This window comes from Macaca mulatta, chromosome 5, assembly GCF_049350105.2.
Source record: "Macaca mulatta isolate MMU2019108-1 chromosome 5, T2T-MMU8v2.0, whole genome shotgun sequence".
In the NCBI taxonomy this organism is placed as follows: Eukaryota; Metazoa; Chordata; class Mammalia; order Primates; family Cercopithecidae; genus Macaca; species Macaca mulatta.
This window is the reverse complement of record NC_133410.1, coordinates 6342589-6361495: the sequence shown is the minus strand read 5'-3', so window position 1 is coordinate 6361495 and position 18907 is coordinate 6342589. Positions and strand designations below refer to the sequence as shown.

The 18907-nt window shown below is 53.4% G+C and overlaps 1 protein-coding gene across 1 annotated transcript; it reads left to right on the top strand.

The window, feature by feature from the left end:
* Positions 1–14477: 14477 nt before the first annotated feature.
* Positions 14478–18087, top strand: S100P (S100 calcium binding protein P). The gene is made up of 2 exons (XM_001091876.5): positions 14478–14717; positions 17813–18087. Exons 1-2 carry the CDS (start codon positions 14514–14516, stop codon positions 17960–17962), a joined length of 354 nt encoding a protein of 117 aa, XP_001091876.3. The 5' UTR covers positions 14478–14513; the 3' UTR covers positions 17963–18087.
* The last annotated feature ends 820 nt before the right edge of the window (positions 18088–18907 follow it).

Sequence of the window (18907 nt, the reverse complement as noted above, 5' to 3'; positions counted from 1 at the left end):
CCTGGGATTGTTAAATTTGCTTTAGCAAACTCATAAAGAGGAACATCATTCTATAGGATGTCAGTGGGATGGAAGGAGTAGAAGTCTAAGTAATGGTAGAAGTCAAAGACCACACAAAGGGGCCAGAAGGGAAATATTTTGCACTGGCCTATTGCCTCTGTTACCTCCCAGCCCAATTCCCTAAGCTCCTGCCAGTGTCAGGACACTGAGGATGTGCAAATGAGAAAACAAAAACCTGTATGACAAGAATCCACTTAGGATTAGGCACTTAACATACCTTATCTAATTTTCACAAATATCAGAGGTCATTTTATTATCCCCATTGTTCAGGTGAGGAAACTTCAGCCGAAAACAAAAGAGAAAACGAGCCTCAGAACCTTGCCTGGAAGAATTCAACTGGTGCCAAAGCTCTGTCACAACATCAGTAGCTCCTGGTGCGCCGTCTGCTTCCTCGACCCCCAGCAGGCACATCGGTCATGATGGTTTTCGAACCAATGGTTCAGAATGCTGAGTACTCGAGAGAGGGCTGCAGCAACAAGCGTGGGACTGAGTTTCTGGCCTCACAGAATGTTCCATGACAGACCCTCTTTGACTGACAAGGTGTGAGGTGTTGCTCAGGCTGAGTGAGATTCGGGGGCCTGAATGCAGGCATCCACCCTCTGCTCAGGTCCCATGTTCCAGATGTCTTCTGGACACCAACCAGTGGATGTCATAGGATGGATTCACCTCTTTGTTGATGTATTCATCCAGTGTGCTTTGCTGGCGATATACTAGGTCCTTGGGACACCAAGGAGCAGTTGGCTCCTTGGCACTGGAGTCATTGATTCATTTGTTCAAGTATTCTTTGAATAGGTACTGAAGACCTAGCATGCGCCAGGCCTGGAGTAGACATGACAGCCATCCTCTTGCACAGCTGCTGCCTTCAGAGAGTTTGCACCCTAGTGGGTGAGATGGCCACTTAGCAGCCCCTGCCTGTGGGTGAGAAGTGCTGAGCGTGAGCAAAGCCTAGGGTGGGTGGTATCTGCCCAGCCAGGCAATAGACAAGGCTCCTTCCCTGAGGGGTCACAGATCATGTGTTACATGGTTTAAGCCATGTGGGGATGTGGGCAGGGGAAGGGAAGGTATGTAGAAGGTTCCAATCTGGCTGGGTGCAGTGGCTCACGCCTGTAATCCCAGCACTTTGGGAGGCCGACGTGGGCAGATCACGAGGTCAGGAGATCGAGACCATGATGGCTAACACAGTGAAACCCCATCTATACTAAAAATACAAAAAATTAGCCAGGCATGGTGGCAGGTGCCTGTAGTCCCAGCTACTCGGGAGGCTGAGGCAGGAGAATGGCGTGAACCCAGGAGGTAGAGCTTGCAGTGAGCCGAGATCGTGCCACTGCACTCCAGCTTGGGCGACAGAGCGCGACTCCATCTCAAAAAATAAAAAAATAAAAAGGTTCCAATCTAACTGACCCCATCCTGTCAGCAGAGAACAGCTGAGGCCCAGCCCTCTACATTTGCATGTTTCCTCATCCTGCCTGACTCCTTTGATGAAGGCGGTTTGGATCTTGAGTGCCATGATGGTAAGAGGTGAGTTCGTGAACTTTGCATCTTAGGAGTCAAGGGCAATATCCTGTGTATGAGCCTAGAGGAAGGGAACACACTTGGGGAGGAAGAGCCCCGACCCCGCTGTACACCAGACTGCAGACAGCACACAAGGTGTGGACCGGGGTCCGGAAGGCAGTTCCATTCCTGGCTGTGCTGATTACTCACCCTGTGGCCATCTCTTTGGGGGCCACCATAAAATGATAGATTTGCACTGTGTTTTCTCTGAGTTTCCTTGTAACCTTGACATTTCATTTGACTCGATTCATGTAAAGTAACCAGCCACCTCTTGGGCAGTTTTAGCCTTGCTCCTTGAGGTAGCACCTTGAAGACTGGTATCTGAGGCCCTCTCAGAGACTTGGAATTTCATTGTATGGTCTAGCCACACTAGCACTTCCAAGTAGGTCCTATATTGGGACTAAGAGTCTCATTAGCAGAAGATTCCTGGGTTCCAGAGATGCCCTGAGACTACAACTGGATAAAGATTGCTGAACAGATGAAATTGATATTTGATCATTCTCCCCATTGATTATGTCATATTACAACATAATTCTTGGGTATTCAAAGGCATCCTGGACTTGGGTCAGGGTGTGCCCATCAGTCTTATTATTTGTTCCATGTCCTGTAAGTCAGACACATTTTTCTGTGTTTCTTAATTCCCACAGTCATGGTTGCACATATACTCTGAGACATGGAAGAATGAAGAGTTCCTTAATATGGTCCCTTGAGTCATTGCACTCTGACAAACCAGTCCTCTTATCTTCCTCAGGTTTGTTTCCTCTCTTTCTTGAAAGAATTTTGCTGGGTATATAATTTTAGGTTGGCGAGTAGTTTCTCTTGGTGTCATTAACATATTATTTCACTAACTGGCTTCTATGGTTGAGAATTCAGCTGTCACTCCAGTGTTTGGCCCTTAGAATGGAATTGAAGTCTGGGCCCCAGACCACAAAGTGCAGAGTGGGCAGGCTTCTGCGGCCCCCCAGTCCAGTTTCTCGGTGCTCCTCCACTCCTGGCCACCTGGCTGCTTTGCTGTTTCCTGGCCGTGGCAAGCATGTGGTGTGGCCCCAGGGCCTCTGCCCATGTCTAATCCCCTGACTGGGACACTACTGCAGCTGAACCATGGTAAAAGTGGACAGAGAAAACATGAAGCATTCTTTGGAGAAGTTCTGCTGTGACGTGGCAGAGGAATAGGGTCACTGCAGAGGTAGCTGAAGGGAAGGTGTCTTTCTGTGTGTGACCATGTGTGATGTGGACAGCTGCACCAACTGATGGGACTGACCTGGTGCTGCAGGACAGACGGGATGCAGGTAGCACAGCTGCAGGCAGCAGACAGGGTGGCCCCTGCAGCTCCACCTGCAGGTCCCTGCCTCCCTCTGCACCTTGCAGAGTCCCTTCTCTGGCATCAGCCAGTTCCCATAACCCCATCCCCAACCTAATTCAATGAAGCCAGCAGCCAGAAGTGCGCCCGCATTGACACTTCATTTCTAGAACATTTCCTTTGGGAACATTCCAACCACGACCCAAATGCCGCCCCCCCAAACCCCCAGCCCTCTCCCTGCTTTCTCCCAGAGTCGTGAACTTCAAGTTCTAGGGCACCTCAAGCAGCTTAGGCTCCCCTCATACAGCTTTCCCCACACTTTAGTCTGCCAAGCCTTCTGTGGCCTCTCGGGGCCCTCTCCCTCCTGGGGCAGTCCAGTTTGTTCTGAAGTTACATGTTGGATGATGATGGTTTATGAGCCCTGACCCAGGAGCCTTTGCCCCAGGGCCTCCAGGGGAGCTGGCCTGAAAAGCTTCCACAAAAAGGAGGCCAAGTTCTGTCCTCCCCGAGTGGCGTCAGTGCCCTGGGCGCAAGGGCTCCCCCTGCCAGCTGCCCCCAGCCCCTATGCAGCCCTCTGCTGACGGTGGAGAGCCCTCGCCGCCATTCAGCAGGCTGCCCCGAGTGCATTCAGCAGGTGCGCCTGCAGCGTGGAGGTGTGCAGGCAGGTGCAGTTCATGACCAAACGATGGTCGTGCTGTTTCTTAGTCAAGCTCACAGAAGCCCAGGCTCACTGTGGATCGTTTCTCACCCCACTCGGATCACAGGCAGCAGTCCTCTCAAGGCTCTGCCTGAGCACAGATGATAACAGATGGGGACTTCAGAACCCTTATCTGTGTGCAGTCTAGGGGACACGTGGTGGACAGCCTTTGGCGGGGGGATGTTTGATGTGCTACTTAGACTCCACAAAGGTCCCTTTGGAGAACTCATCCTGCAGGTCCGCTGTACTGGAGAAGGCACCAGTCTCGTCAGTGGCCAATCCAAGGAGCGTCATTTCCCAACTTTTTCATTATTCTCAGGATGCTACCAGCCCAGCCCTCCTGAGAGGTCCAACAACTGTGGCTGGAAGAGGGGAGCCCTTGTTAAAAGAAGACATTCCCAGCTGCCATCCAGAGCTCATGAAACCAAGTGTTGGGGGCTGTGGGGCGGCTGGGCAGTGTTCTTTGCATTGCTTTGCTCTGGCCCTGGTGCAGGTGGAGGGAGGTGAGCAGAAGATACGTTCCCATTGTGTCTTCTGCATCTGTGAGCTGTACAGCTGTGGGGAGGGCACTAGGCCTTTCTGAATCTCTCTCCCCACCCGTAAGATGGGCATGGTACCCCCTGCCTGTATCCCTGCCAGAACTGCTAGGATGACTGATTGGAGAAAACTTTGCCCTAGATTAGGGATTAAATTTTTCGCTAAGGAGCCAGATAGTAAATGCCATAAGAAGACCGGGCGTGGTGGCTCATGCCTGTAATCCCAGCACTTCAGGAGGCCGGGGTGGGTGGATCACTTGAGGTCAGGAGTTCAAGACCAGCCTGGTCACCATGGTGAGACCCCCGTCTCTACTACAAAAAAAAAAAACAAAAACAAAAATTAGCTGGGTGTGGTGGCATGCACCTGTAACCCCAGCTACTCAGGAGGCTGAGGCAGGAGAATTGCTTGAACCTGGGAGGCGGAGGTGGCAGTGAGCCAAGGTGGTGCCACTGCACTCCAGCCTGGGAGACAGAGTGAGAGTCTGTCTCAAAACAAAACAAAACAGAAAAAGTAAATGCTATAAGGTCTCTGTCACGGCTGCTGAACCTGAATAAGTCCAGTAAGATAATGCACCCCGGCTGGGCGCAGTGGCTCAAGCCTGTAATCCCAGCACTTTGGGAGGCCGAGACGGGCGGATCACGAGGTCAGGAGATCGAGACCATCCTGGCTAACACGGTGAAACCCCGTCTCTACTAAAAAAATACAAAAACTAGCCGGGCGAGGTGGCGGGCGCCTGTAGTCCGAGCTACTCTGGAGGCTGAGGCAGGAGAATGGCGTGAACCCGGGAGGCGGAGCTTGCAGTGAGCTGAGATCCGGCCACTGCACTCCAGCCTGGGCGACAGAGCGAGACTCTGTCTCAAAAAAAAAAAAAAAAAAAGATAATGCACCCCACTGGCAGGTTAGTGGAGAAAGGAAAACACATGAAGGTCTCATTAGACACAGAAAAGGCATTTCACGCAATCTAGTACGAGAACACTCATTTCAAAACTTCTCACCCACTAGTACTAGGTGGATAAAGTTGTACACTTAAAACCTGCGGGAAACATTCTCCTTATGCCGGGGGACAATGGAGCCATGCCATGTAACATGATGGCAGCAGGGTGCTTGCGGCTGGAGCAGGAGGGCTGGGGCAGGGAGCAGTGGGGCAGAGATTTGGTTGGCAGTTTGGTTGGTTTTAAATAAACCTTTACCACCCATGCACCTGGGAAACAATCATGACTCACACCAGCCAGCTCTCCTCACCTAGTTGCAGAGAGCAGCCCAGGTCTGTTGTGGGCAGCAGAGTTTGGCAGGACGCTGACCCTCACCTTGACCCTGACCCCTCCAGTCCTCCACCCTCTGTCTCTCCTCTCCCAGCCCTGCCCACATACCACCCACAGCTCCAGGAAAGGGGCCCCTGTCCTGGGCTAGGCTCCAGGCATTCAGAGGTGGGTTGGACTCACCCTTGGCCTTTGCAGAGCTCCCAGGCCGCGGGCAGGGCCGGCGCTGGTAGAGAGGGAGGCCCTCACCAAAGGGAACAGAACGAGAAGGACGAGACCGCCTTGCTGGACTACAGTGGAAAGCGTGCGGGGAGGGCTCGGGTGGAAAGGCGAGCTGTGCCAGAGCAGGACAGTGGCCATGGTGCCCCTGAGCCTAGAAAGGAAGATGCACGCCTTTTCGCTGCTGCACACGCCAGTGCTGACTCCTACAAGCCGGGGCGTGTGGCAGCGTTCTTCTGGAAGAAACCACAGCCACTGTTAGGAGTTGCCCCAGACTGAGGGCTGGGCCTGGATCGGGTGAGGGTTTCCGTTTCATCAGGTGCTCTTCTAATCTCGCTTAAATTTTCTAAACCTGCTTAACAGCCTCTTTATTTAGTTGCTAATATCAACAAAATGTATCTGAGTAGCAAGATTAGACTCCATTTTTTGTTTAGTTATTTATACTTCGTAGTGTTTAAAAAACTAATAAAAGTAATACTAGGCCAGGTGTGGTGGTTCAGGCCTGTAATCCCAGTGCTTTGTGAGGCTTGCTTGAGCCAAGGAGTTCAAGACCAGCCTGGGTAACATAGCAAGGCCCCGTCTCTACAAAAAGAATTTTTAAAAAATTAGTCCCCACTACTCAGGAGGCTGAAGCAGGAGGATGATTTGAGCCCAGGAGTTTGAGGCTGCAGTGAGCTGTGATCACACCACTGCACTCCAGCCTGGGCAGCAGAGTGAGACTCTGTCTCTAAAAAATTTAAAAAGTAATATTATCCTTTTTTTTTTTTTTTTTTGAGACAGAGTCTCACTCTGTCACCCAGGCTGGAATGCAGTAGCTCAATCTTTGCTCACTGCAACCTCCAACTCCTGGGCTCGAGCGATTCTCCTGCCTCAGCCTCCCGAGTAGCTGGGATTACAGGCACCTACCACCACGCCTGGCTAATATTTGTATTTTTAGTAGAGATGGGGTTTCACCATGTTCGAGAAAGTCACCTCGAACCCCTGACCTCAGGTGATCCACCCACCTCGGCCTCCCAAAGTGCTAGGATTACAGGCATGAGCCACCGCGCCTGGCCACTCATTTTTAGAAATAAAGGTTAAAGGTAAAACATGTAAGCATTCAGATGCTTCAACTTTAGTCTCATTTCCGGGAGTCCATCTAAAGCAAGAGGGGCTGGGCGGGGTTGCTCAGCAGCAGTCCCCGTCTGCACACCTCCAGGAACAGGCGCCACGGTGTCGCAATCACAGGCGCTGGCTGAGGGAAAACGTCTCGTGCACTTTATTCCGGGTCTTCACAGCCCCCCATGAGGCAGATGCCAGCGTGGCTCTGCGCAGCTCCCCTTCAGACTCCCGGTTCCAGAACAAACCGCTGCTCCGCTCACAAGGACGAGAGACTCCCCTGCTCTGCCGCCACTTCAGGAGACAGCGGGCACCTGCTGAGGCTGAGATCTGGGGAAACAGCTCCTCTTTCCCGAGCTGGCAGGGCTGGGAGTGGCTGCACCTCATAGACCAATTCCAGGGAGTAGGACCCGTGAGCCCCCTTCTGGTCCCAGACCCAAGCCAGCTTCTCCAACCCAGCTTTCCTGTGAACAGGATGGCCAGGCTGTGGCTCTGGGGTCTTCCCGAGGGAAGGAGGAGGCAGGGGGCTTGCACACCCGCAGGCTTTGCCCTACTCCTCCCTGCCCCACCTCTCTTGCCTGCACCGTGGGCTGGCGGGTTGGTCCCCACCTGGATGCCACAGCACCTCCTCCAGGGCAGGGGCCACACTCTCCCCAGTATCCCCAGCACCTAGCGGGAGTGTTTCCAACCAAGTGTTTGGTAAACTGAACCCGGAGCCAGACGGGAGCTTGGAAAAACTCACATGCCTGGGGTAGCCCAACCTCAGGTGAGGGGAGCAGGGGGCTTGGCTGTTCCGCCCTGGCAGGAACAGCTGCCCAGTGTGGTCACATCATCTGATTTCCATGTTAGGAATCCTATTTGTGTGTGTGTGTGTGTGTGTGTGTGTGTGTGTGTGTGTGTGTAATCTTATTTTTGAACATTGTAACTTATTTTAACACATTGACTGATTGATTGATTGACTGACTGATTGATTAACTGATTGATTTTTAAGCGATTGGCTCATGTGATTGTGAGGACTGACAAGTCCAGACTCTCAGGGCAGGCTGGCAGGCCTGAGACTCGGGGAATAGCTGATATCACAGGCTTGAGTTCACATGGTGCAGGCTGGAAACTGAGTCAGGCTTTCTGTATTGTGTTCTGGAGGCAGAATTCCTTCTGGAAACCTCAGTTTCAATGGATTGAATGAGGCCCACCCACACTATGGAGGGTCATCTGTTTTATTCAAAGTCCACTAATTAAATACTAATGACACCCAAAAATATCTTCACAGCAGCATCTGGATGAGAGTTTGAACAAACAACAGGGCCAATAGCCTAACCGAGTGAACAGATAATAAAATTCATTGTCGCAGCTGCCAATGGGCAACCGCCGGATGGTCACTGCCCGGCCTCACAACCCTCGGGGTAGGAGCATGTGCACCCCATCCATTTTACAGATGAGAAAACTGAGCTCAGAGGGGTCCCCAGCCAGCACATGGCAGAGCCAGACTCGGACCCCGTCCTCTGCTCCAGGCCTGAGCCCTGCACCCCCACCCCAGGGTGTTGACCTTGGCAGCACTGGGAGACTCACTGCGAGGGCAGAGGCAGTGAATGTGGAGCGTGCTGACTGCAGACTTCAGAGGACCTCCACAGGCCGCAGGGCCCAGCCTCTCTCCCTCCTGCTGTCAGCTCCTCCTCCTCCAGGTTCTCCAACAGGCCTTCCCTTTGTGGGGACCCAAGACTCAGCCAGGGGAGCTGACTATGGAGACTGCCTCACCCGGGTCAGGACCCCCAGTGCGCATGGCCACTTGGAGATGGGAAGGACTGTCTCTCCAGGAACTGGCTGGATGGGTCTGGGAGATGGAGATGCTGTGTTTTCACAGGGCTCCTGGTGTCCCCGAGCTCTGCTCCGGTGTACTGAGGTGAACGGCATCCCCCAAAATGTCCTTCCCAGGACCTCAGAATCCAGCCTTCTTTGCAAATCAGATCATTGTGAATGTACTTAGTTAAAACGGGGTCACGCTGGGGTAGGGAGGGTCCTTAATTCAATATGACTTGTGTCCTTCTGAGACACAGAGACACATGGGGGGCCAAGTGACAACAGAGGCAGAGATTGGAGTGCTGCCAGTCACCAGAGCTGGGGACGGGCAGGGAACAGAGTCCTGCTCTGAGGCCCCAGAAGGAACCAATCCTGATGACGCCTTGGTCAGCAAGCCCAGGCCCCTCCACCAGGAAGGAACCAACCCTGATTTCTGCCTTCTCAGCTCCAGAATGGAGAGGGAGCCGTTGCTGGTGTTTTCGGCCCCCCAGTTTGTGGTGATCTGTCCCACAGCCCCTAAAAAAACAAATACAACCCGTTGGGAATACTCAGTCACCAGCAACAAGAATCCCGACAGCGTCTCCACGCGGCTGCACGTAGCGGAGGGAGATCACGCCCAGGATTCGTGTAGGAAGAAAGCAGAGGGCTGAGGGCCTCCTCCTGTATTCGGCAAGGCCAGGCTCCGTAGCCCTCAGGGAAACATTTGACCAGAACTGTGGTGTGTGGGCCCTACTGGCTGCTAGAGAGCCTGAGAGATGAGTCATTGGTTTCTAGCCTGGAGAAGGAGGCCTGTGAGATGAGACTGTCAGGGTCTCTGTGGCCCTCCCCAGGAGCTGTGTCCCTCAGGTGAGACGCCGCCCCTGCCCTCACAGCTACCCGGTGCATGACCCCTGTGTCCAGCCTGTCCCTGAGAAACTAATTTCCTCCCCTCTCTCAGCCTCCTCCCTCTTCAAATATTTGTCTGAGGCATTATCAAGGATAAAACCGGTTTGATCCAGTGCAGTGCAGGAAACGCGGGCAGGGTGGAGGGGCCTGGGCTTGCTGAGCAAGCTCCTCGCTCTGAGCCTCGGTTTCCCCTACTGCAAAGCATGGAGATCGCATCAGGTGATGAGTGAGGCCCCTCCTCCTCCTTCAGTTTACTGCTCCTGCTAAGGCCTCCACCAGCTCCCAGTGTCCTCGGGCAGGCGCTGCAGGGACCCTGAACTGCATATGGCTGGGGGCTCCTCACCCTGCAGACCCTCACTGCCTTCTCTCCGTGCACAGCCTTCTCACCGTGCACGTCCGCCTCTCACACCAGCGGCCATGTGGGCCTCAAAAGGGCGAACATGACGGTGCCTCTTGCCCCTGAAAACCCTCCAGACCATTGACCTGGCACAACAGGATCACCTGGAAGGCGCTGGGCCAGTCTGGCCACTGAAAGGGGCAGCTCTGCCTGGATGCGGCCTGGCAACAGCTAGTTCTTAAAATCACCCAGGAGCTCAGACGTGTGGCTGGCGCTGCAAGGCCCAGAACTACAGCATCAAGCCTCTGTGGGGCCAGCCTGGGGGGCCTTCCCTGGTTGGTGGCCTCCTCCCCCTCCAGCCCATCTCCACCCTGGACCCCTGCTGCCCATCCCAACTTCTTGATTCCCCAGAACACTGGTTCTTTGTGCCTTGTTCCTCACTGTCCCACATCCCAAAGGCATCGACCCCTCCAAGCCCGCCTCCCACTCCACTCCCACTTCACTCTCCCCGTGCCCTTCCCAGGCATGGGTCCCTCCACCCCCCCAGCGCAGGCCCCGCCCTCCTCCTGGCCTCCCTGCTTTTCCCTCCCCAGTCACCTCTCCTTCACCACATCCTCCGGGCACATGGCGCCCTCTGTGGCTGATGACTCCCTGATACCAGGATCCCAGCCTGGCTCATCGTGCATCCCCCAGCCCAGGGCAGGGACTGGAGAGCTCGGATCAACTTATGGCCCCCACCTGCTTGGCCTGGTGCTGGACCTGGGGCCACACTCGAGTGGCTGTCCCATCTGCTGAGCGCAGACATCCGGAGAAGGGCCCCATCTGGTCCAGATTCCAGAGGACAGAGGAGTCACTTCCAGAGCTGTTCCCATGACACTCAGGACAGGCTGGACAGGCCGAGCCTCACCTGCCCCACTGCATAACTTGTGTCTTCCTGAAACCTCCTGATCCCCACCTGGGCCCGACTGACTGGGGATGTCTCCTGCCTGCCCATCTCTGTGGCGATAGGGCAGCCTTGCCAAAACAGGGCCACATCCTAGCCTTCCCAGGGGCTGACTGCGGGGCCCCTTCCCGTCAACAGTTGCTCTTTACCCTGGTTAACATGTGGAAACTTGTGGTTCAAGCTCTTCATCTGGCCTTTTTTTTTTTTTTTTGCGACAGAGTCTCACTGTAGCCCAGGATGGAGTGCAGTGGTGCGATCTCAGCTCACTGCAGCCTCCACTTCCCAGGCTCAAGCAATTCTCCTGCCTAAGCCTCCCAAGTAACTGGGATTACAGGTGCGCGCCACCATGTCTGGCTAATTTTTGTAGTTTTAGTAGAGACGGGGTTTCGCATGTTGGCCAGGCTGGTCTTGAACTCCTGTCAAGTTATCCACCTGCCTTGGCCTCCCATATTGCTGGGATTATAGGCGTGAGCCACTCCCAGCTGCCTCAAGGGCAACTCCCCCACATGGCAATAATCAGGACTCCTACAGCAACATTCCTGAATAAAGTCAGAATAATTTTCTCTTTAGTCCTCTGACTCAGAGGTCTGAGTTGAACCCTTTCTTGGAAAATGCCGCCTCCCTCCTGAGAAGAGTCTCCAAGGGGGCTTGTCCCCAGAGTTACCCAGGTGAGTTACTCCAGCAGGAGCAGCCCTGGTGGTTTGGTGACACTCCAGTGGCCTGAGCAGGTCGGGGGGTGCAGCAGTTTCCACCTGATGGATGTCCTGATCCTTCCTCCCACAGCGGTGAAAGATTAAAGTGAGTGGTTGGGCGTGGTGGAGCGCCCCTGTAGTCCCAGCTACTGGAGAGGCTGAGTTGGGAGGATCACTTAAGCCCAGGAGTTGGAGGCTACGGTGAGCCGTGATTGTGCCACTGCACTCCAACCTGGGTGAGAAAGCAAGACATTGTCTCTAAAAATAAATAAACGGGGCCGGGCACGGTGGCTTATGCCTGTAATTCCAGCACTTTGGGAGGCCGAGGTGGGCAGATCATTTGAGGTTAGGAGTTCAAGACCAGCCTGGCCAACATGGTGAAACCCCATCTTTACTAAAAATACAAAAATTAGCTGGGTGAGGTTGTGCATGCCTATAATCCCAGCTACTCAGGAGGCTGAAGCAGGAGAATCACTTGAACCGGGAGGCAGGGGTTGCAGTGTCAGGCCTCAGAGCCCAAGCCAAGCCATCGCATCCCCTGTGACTTGCACGTATATGCCCAGATGGCCTGAAGTAATTGAAGAATCACAAAAGAAGTGCAAATTCCCTGCCCCGCCTTAACTGATGACATTCCACCACAAAAGACGTGAAAATGGCCGGTCCTTGCCTTAAGCAATGACATTATCTTGTCCCTGGCTCATCCTGGCTCAAAAAGCTCCCCCACTGAGCACCTTGTGACTCCCACTCCTGCCCGCCAGAGAACAAGCCCCCTTTGACTGGAATTTTCCTTTACCTACCCAAATCCTATAAAACAGCCCCACACTTATCTCCCTTCACTGACTCTTTTCGGACTCAGTCCCCCTGCACCCAGGTGAAATAAACAGCCATGTTGCTCACACAAAGCCTGTTTGGTGGTCTCTTCACATGGACTCTTCACATGGACGCGCATGACATTTAGTGAGCCAAGATGGCGCCACTGCACTCCAGCCTGGGTGATAGAGCGAGACTCCGTCTCAAAAAAAAAAAATAAATAAATAAATAGATAAAAATTTTAAAACAAAGTGATGACCAGACTGGCCAACATGGTGAAACCCCGTCTCTACTAAAAATACAAAAAAATTAGCCTGGTGTGGTACACGCCTGTAGTCCCAGCTACTCAGGAGGCTGAGGCTGGAGAATCACTTGAACCCGGAAGGTGAAACTTGCAGTGAGCTGAGATCACACCACTGCACTCCAGCCTGGGCAACAGAGCGAGACTCTGTCTCAAAAAAATATATATATATACACACACACACACACACGTATATATATATATACACACACACGTATATATATACACACACGTATATACATATATACACGTATATACATGTATATACATATATATGTGTATGTGAACGCGCTTCCTGCGGAGCTCTGCCTCTGGGCCAGGGAGTCTCCTCTCTGCCGCTCCTCTGGCTGAGGTGGTAGGATGGTGGCCTGTGCTGTGTGACCTTATCCCAAGAGGGAACTTCCCAGCTCAGGAGTGAGCAGAATGGACCTGTGCCTGCTCCCCAAGGGGTCACCAGTGGGGCCACTCTGAGCCTCCCCTGCAGGACACCTGGGCAGGGGCAGTGTGTTCTGAGAAAGCCGGCTCTTGTGAGACCTGCTGCTCCCGTGTGCACCAAGGGTTTTCTGTGTGGAGCCACAGCCCCGCGGGCACAGTCCTGGCCCATGTGCTGGTGGGGGCTGTGTTGGGAGAGGTTAGGGAACTTGCTGGAGGCTGACCCTCTGGAAGATCTCTACCGAGAGAGAGGCCTTTGAGTGTGGGCCTACTTTGACTGGGGCAGGATGTGAACACAGGCCCCTACCTCCATGCTCCTTACCTCCGCGCTCTCCAGGACTCTCTCAGCCTCCCATGCACAGGCCCTCTGAGTGCCTCCACTATAGAGATGGGGAGGGGTGCTACCGTGCCTGAGACCAGAGTCCCTGACTCTGCCCCAAGGTCCCAGGAGCCTTCGTGCTGTCTAAGCCCTGTGACTGCTCTGGGTTTGGTAAGTGCCAGGGCTCAAAAAATAACACCCCAACGTGTAAACCTCAGAAGCAAAAGTTTCTCTGTCCTGCTCCCACCCTCCTGTCTCCAACCCCTCCTTCTCCTCTGAGAGGCTTCCCCAAACCCTGCCGTAAAACCCAGAAATATGACTCCAGTTCTCCACTCCCTCCCCTTTCTGTGTAGAAACCAGCCTAAAGAAACCCTCTGGCCTGCTTTATTTGACTGGAGGTCATAAGAGCTCCATTCCAGAGAGGGGCCTACCCCACACCTAGAAGGAAGGAGAGCTGCTCAGAGAGGCCGCAGGGAATCTGACCCGACAGGCCCTGCCGGGTTCTCCTCCTGGTCTACGAGAGTCCGGCCGGGTTTTCCTCTTGGTTTATGAGCGTCCGGCCTTACTTTTGTGTCCAATCATATTTCCATACTTTGCTGAACTGTGTTTATGTTTGTAAACATGGACAGTTTCCCCCAGATCCTTGGGTCTTCATCTTGAAGGCTGCTGTGCCACATAAGCAACCATCAAATACATCTGTTATGCTCTTCTCCTATTCATCTGCCTTTTGCCCGCTGATTTTCAGCGAACTCCCAGAGGACGAAGGGGAGTTTTCCATTTGGCCCCACAGGGGAGGAGCCAGCGTGATTGAGGTGGAAGCTGGGCCTCTGAAGGACACAGGGTGTTCTAAGAAAGGGGTGACGGGGCAGATCCGTGTTCACACACACGCCCAGTGTGAATTCACTCTCAGACGTCTCCTCGTGTCAGCACGCTGGTGCCAGAACACTCTGATGTTGACACAAAGGGCCACGGAGTCACCACTCACTCCTCACACACTCACCCTGTGGCCGCTTACCCAGGGAGGGCCAGGGATGAGGACACCACGGTGGCTCAGTGATGGCCCCGAGACACAGGTGAACATTGTAAAATGCGGACGCCTGGAGGCAGCCCACACCATGGGCCTTGGCTGGGAGAAAGTTTCCAGAAAGGTCATCACAACGATGCATTTCATCAGAACTGAGCACATGAATGGGGAGGGGCAGGACTTCCTGAATGTCCCAACCCCACTGTCCCACCCTCTGTGTCAATATGAGGTTGCCTTATAAAGCACAAGAGGATGCCAGTGCGACATTTTCTCGGCCTTTCCAGCCCCCAGGAGGAAGGTTTGTCTGAATCCAGCACCATGACGGAACTGGAGACAGCCATGGGCATGATCATAGACGTCTTTTCCCGATATTCAGGCAGCGAGGGCAGCACGCAGACCCTGACCAAGGGGGAGCTCAAGGTGCTGATGGAGAAGGAGCTACCCGGCTTCCTGCAGGTGAGCCCAGGCCAGCAGTGCTGGACTCAGCAGGGCCTGGGGAAGAAGGGGAAGGCGTGGCAGGCAGAGGGCCGAGAGCTGCGGTGGGGTGGGGTCGGGTCGGCAGTCAAGGGGCTCAGAGGCAAGAGGGACAGATCCTGAAATGCCCTAGAAGCCCAGCCAAGGAACGGACCCACCTTGGCATCAAGGCAGGGGACGCTGGAGCATCTGAGCAGGGAGAGGGTATGGTCAGCTTGATCCTTGAAACATGGAGTTGACCCCAGTGTATTTGTGACAGCCCTGGTGGGAGAGTGGGGCTCAAACCTGTGCAGTGGGGGCAGGGGCGGAATGCAATCCAGGGCCGCCGTTTGCAAGTTTGCCAAGCCCTCGAACCTTCGGGGCTGTCCTCCAAGGCTGCCGGCCATAAACGCCCCAGCTCCACCTCCCACTTGTCCGCCTTCCCTGCTCCCATCCCCAGGCCCCTTGTTGCCTGGTATTAGTGGGGCCGGCAGGAAGGACAGGAGGAGGCTCCATCCTGGCACCTGTCTGCGCAGAGCTGCGGACCTCCCTTGGGCTCCCTGCCAGGGAGAAGCCACTGGCCTGAGCCTCACAGAAGGCCCCTTGGGGCGGCCAGGACCAGCTTCCTTCCACCTGGGGCAGCCTCCGTCTGGGCTGAACAGAAGACTTCCCCTCTCCGTTTCCCCTTCTCTTTGACCCCTGTCCTCTCCTTCTTTCTCACTCCCCCACTTCCTTCCTTCCTTCCCCTCCCCTTCGGGCCCCACCAGATTCTGCCAACCTACCATCTAAGGGGCTGACCCACATGGCTGCTGATAATCGAAAATGAAAGCCTGACATTTTCAGCCCTAGAATCACTTCAAAGACATGAAACACTTCGGAACATTGCTGCTTTTCTTTTCTTTTCTTTCTTTCTTTCTTTTTTTTTGACAAGCTGTCACTCTGTCGCCCAGGCTGGAGTGCAGTGGCAGGATCACGGCTCACCACAGCCTCTGCCTCCCTGGGCTCAGGTGATCCTCCCACCTCAGCCTCCCAAGTAGCTGGGACTACAGGTGCATGTCACCACAGCCGGCTAATTTTTGTATTTTTTTTTTAGAGACAAGGTCTCACCATGTTGCCCAGGCTGGTCTGAAACTCCTGGGCTTAGGCAATGCATCCACCTCGGCATCTCAAAGTGCTGTGATTACAGGCGTGAGCCCCAACACCTGGCCTCATTCTATTTTCTAAATGTAAATTCTGTAAAGATATCTTTTAAAAATAAAGTTCTGTTTTTGGTAGAAAATGTAAAAACAGATAAATATGGAGGGAAGAAATCCCCCCTGGAATACAGACTCTTCCTCTCCCTTCCAGTCTTTCCCCCATGTGAACGTTGCTGTGAGTGGGATTTATATGCAGTTTAATTTCTTTGTGAGCTTAACATTACAGCATAAAATCTCAAACTCTGATGTTCATTAAACACCCCAGCCCCATCCTGGGAACTTGGGCTTGGGGCTCGGGGTGTTCTGATAATCATCAAAGGATGAGAATTGAACCCATGAGGACTTTGATCCAAGACACCGGGGTGTGGGGAAGCGCAGGTGTCCTGGGAACACACTTTGAGAAGCAATGGCTAAGCTGGGGGTCCTCAAACTTGTGTTACATTAGAATCACCTCAGGGATCCCAGGCGCGGTGGCTCACACCTGTAATCCCAGCACTTTGGGAGGCCGAGACAGGCGGATCACGAGGTCAGGAGATCGAGACCATCCTGGCTAACACGGTGAAATCCCGTCTCTACTAAAAATACAAAAAATTAGCCGGGCATTGAGCTTGCAGTGAGCCGAGATCGCGCCACTGCACTCCAGCCTGGGCGACAGAGCGAGACTCCGTCTCAAAAAAAAAAAAAAAAAAAAAAAAAAGAATCACCTCAGGGAGGCCCCGGGTGTCCTTCTCAGCCCTGCCTCCAGATGCTGCTGAAGCCTAGCAAAGCTGGAGTCGGAGTCAGAGAACAATGTCTGCCTGAGGGCAGGGCTGGGCTGGCCTTGTGGCCTTATCTCCTCCATGCCCAGCCCAGGCCCCACTGTTGGAGCTTTGTAAATACGAGGTGACTGGCTACAAACTTCGTAAACATCACTTGAAATGGCCGCAGGGTATTGTGACGTGGCCAAACCACTATTTGTTTGCTATTGAATTTATACTTCCCTGCCTTACTTTTGCTATTAAAAAACCATGCTGTCACTAAGGTTTTCATGCACACAGTTGTGTCTTGGTCAGACGATCTGTGTCTACCAATTTTAATTGTTTTTTTCCACCTGGACACACGGCTCTCTGGCCCAGGGCTGGGTCATCAGCACCCCCTGCTGCTGCTGTTCAGATCTGCATCCTGGTCCCGCTTGGTCCCATAGTGAGAATGCTTTGCCATCACATGGGCAGGCTCTGAGAGCCCTGCCGGCCTGGCCTTCTCAAAGAAGACCTGAGAGCTTGGGACCCCAAGCCAGGGTACCCAAGCAGAGAGGAATAACAGGGCTCAGGGTGGTCCGTGCTCGCTCCACACCTGGGGCTCAACCCTGGCTTTCCCTGGCTCCCTGTGTGACCTCAGGGCAGGCCCCTTGGGCCCTCTGGGCCTTATCGTCTTCATCTGTAACAGGGCGATGCCTCTGCCATGCCTGGTGGTGTTGAGGAGTTCATGTTTGTGTAAGCAGCTAGTTCAGTGCCAGCACGAGATGGGATGCCCATGACGTTAGCAGTGCACAAAAATATAAGAGCAAGGACTGGACGCATTTCCTGAGAACAGCCATCACTGTAAAGCACATTACAAATCCAAAGACAACCCCCTGCAAAAACTAAAACTGAAACTCCTTCTCGCAGAGCACAACACAGTTCCCATTTGCTCTAATAACATTCAGAATTAGTTCATGTCATGCCAGATAGCTGAAGGCAGCTCACAAGATAAGGCCAGGAACGCCATGTGTCTGCTATGCACAGCTGGCCCTGGCCCTGAGCCTGAATGATAGCACAGGTGATGCAGATGTGGGTGCCCTGCTCCTGCCCAGCAGTGGTGCTTGGTGGAGGCTGAGGCCTGCACAGGGCCTCGCTGCTGACCTTGGTCCTCTCTCTCCTCTAGAGTGGAAAGGACAAGGATGCCGTGGATAAACTGCTCAAGGACCTGGACGCTAATGGAGACGCCCAGGTGGACTTCAGCGAGTTCATCGTGTTCGTGGCTGCAATCACGTCTGCCTGTCACAAGTACTTTGAGAAGGCAGGACTCAAATGATGCCCTGGAGAGGCAGATTCCTGGCAGAGCCATGGCCCCAGGCTTCCCAAAAGTGTTTGTTGGCAATTATTCCCCTAGACTGAGCCTGCTCATCTACCTCAGATGAATAAATGCTCATGAAATGATCCTGGTCTCACGGAAACTGGCTATTCCTTAAAACCTCAGTGTCCTCTCCCCACAAAACAGAATCCACTAATTAAATCTGTCATTTCATTACTCATTGCCTGCCTACAGTGGTGAGACAGATGAAGAAGATGGGGCAGTCGATAAGAATCCATTTGTTGGCCATCTTCTGAGTGCCCACTGAGACGCAGTCCCATCTTCTGCCGTGTGAATGCCACCATGTCCTGAACCCGAGGGAGGCTCGGGTACACACATCCATGTATTCATCTACTTAGCAATTCATTTAGTCGGTCACGTAGCCACCCATTGAACCTGGGCCCCTCCATCTCTCCAAGCAGCGTGTTTCTTTCAAGTAACATACTTTTATTATTTATTTATTTTTGAGATGGAATCTCACTGTTGTCCCCCAGGCTGGAATGCAATGGCGCGATCTCAGCTCACTGCAACCTCTGCCTCCTGGGTTCAAGCGATTCTTCTGCCTCAGCCTCCTGAGTAGCTGGGATTACAGGTGCCCGCCACCACACCTAGCTAGTTTTTGTATTTTTAGTAGAGACGAGGTTTCACCATGTTGGCCAGGCTGGTCTCGAACTCCTGATTTCAGGTGATCTGCCCACCTCAACCTCCCAAAGTGCTGGGATTACAGGTGTGAGCCACTGCACCTGGCAAAGTAACGTACTTTTAATGATGCAATACTATTTTTGCCACAAAGACCAGGAAACACCGCAACAGAGAAACAATGCATTCCAAGAGAGTATTAGAATCATCAGTGAACAACTGCTCACATCACCCGTGTTTAGTTTCATGACACTAATGTTGGGAGCA

What these genes read in the sequence shown, in the direction of transcription:
- S100P (XM_001091876.5), top strand. Translation starts at nt 14,514, where the DNA reads ATGCCAGTGCGACATTTTCTCGGCCTTTCCAGCCCCCAGGAGGAAGGT. An exon ending in AGCTACCCGGCTTCCTGCAG is followed by an intron (nt 14,718 to 17,812) that starts GTGAGCCCAGGC and finishes TCTCTCCTCTAG; the next exon opens with AGTGGAAAGGACAAGGATGC.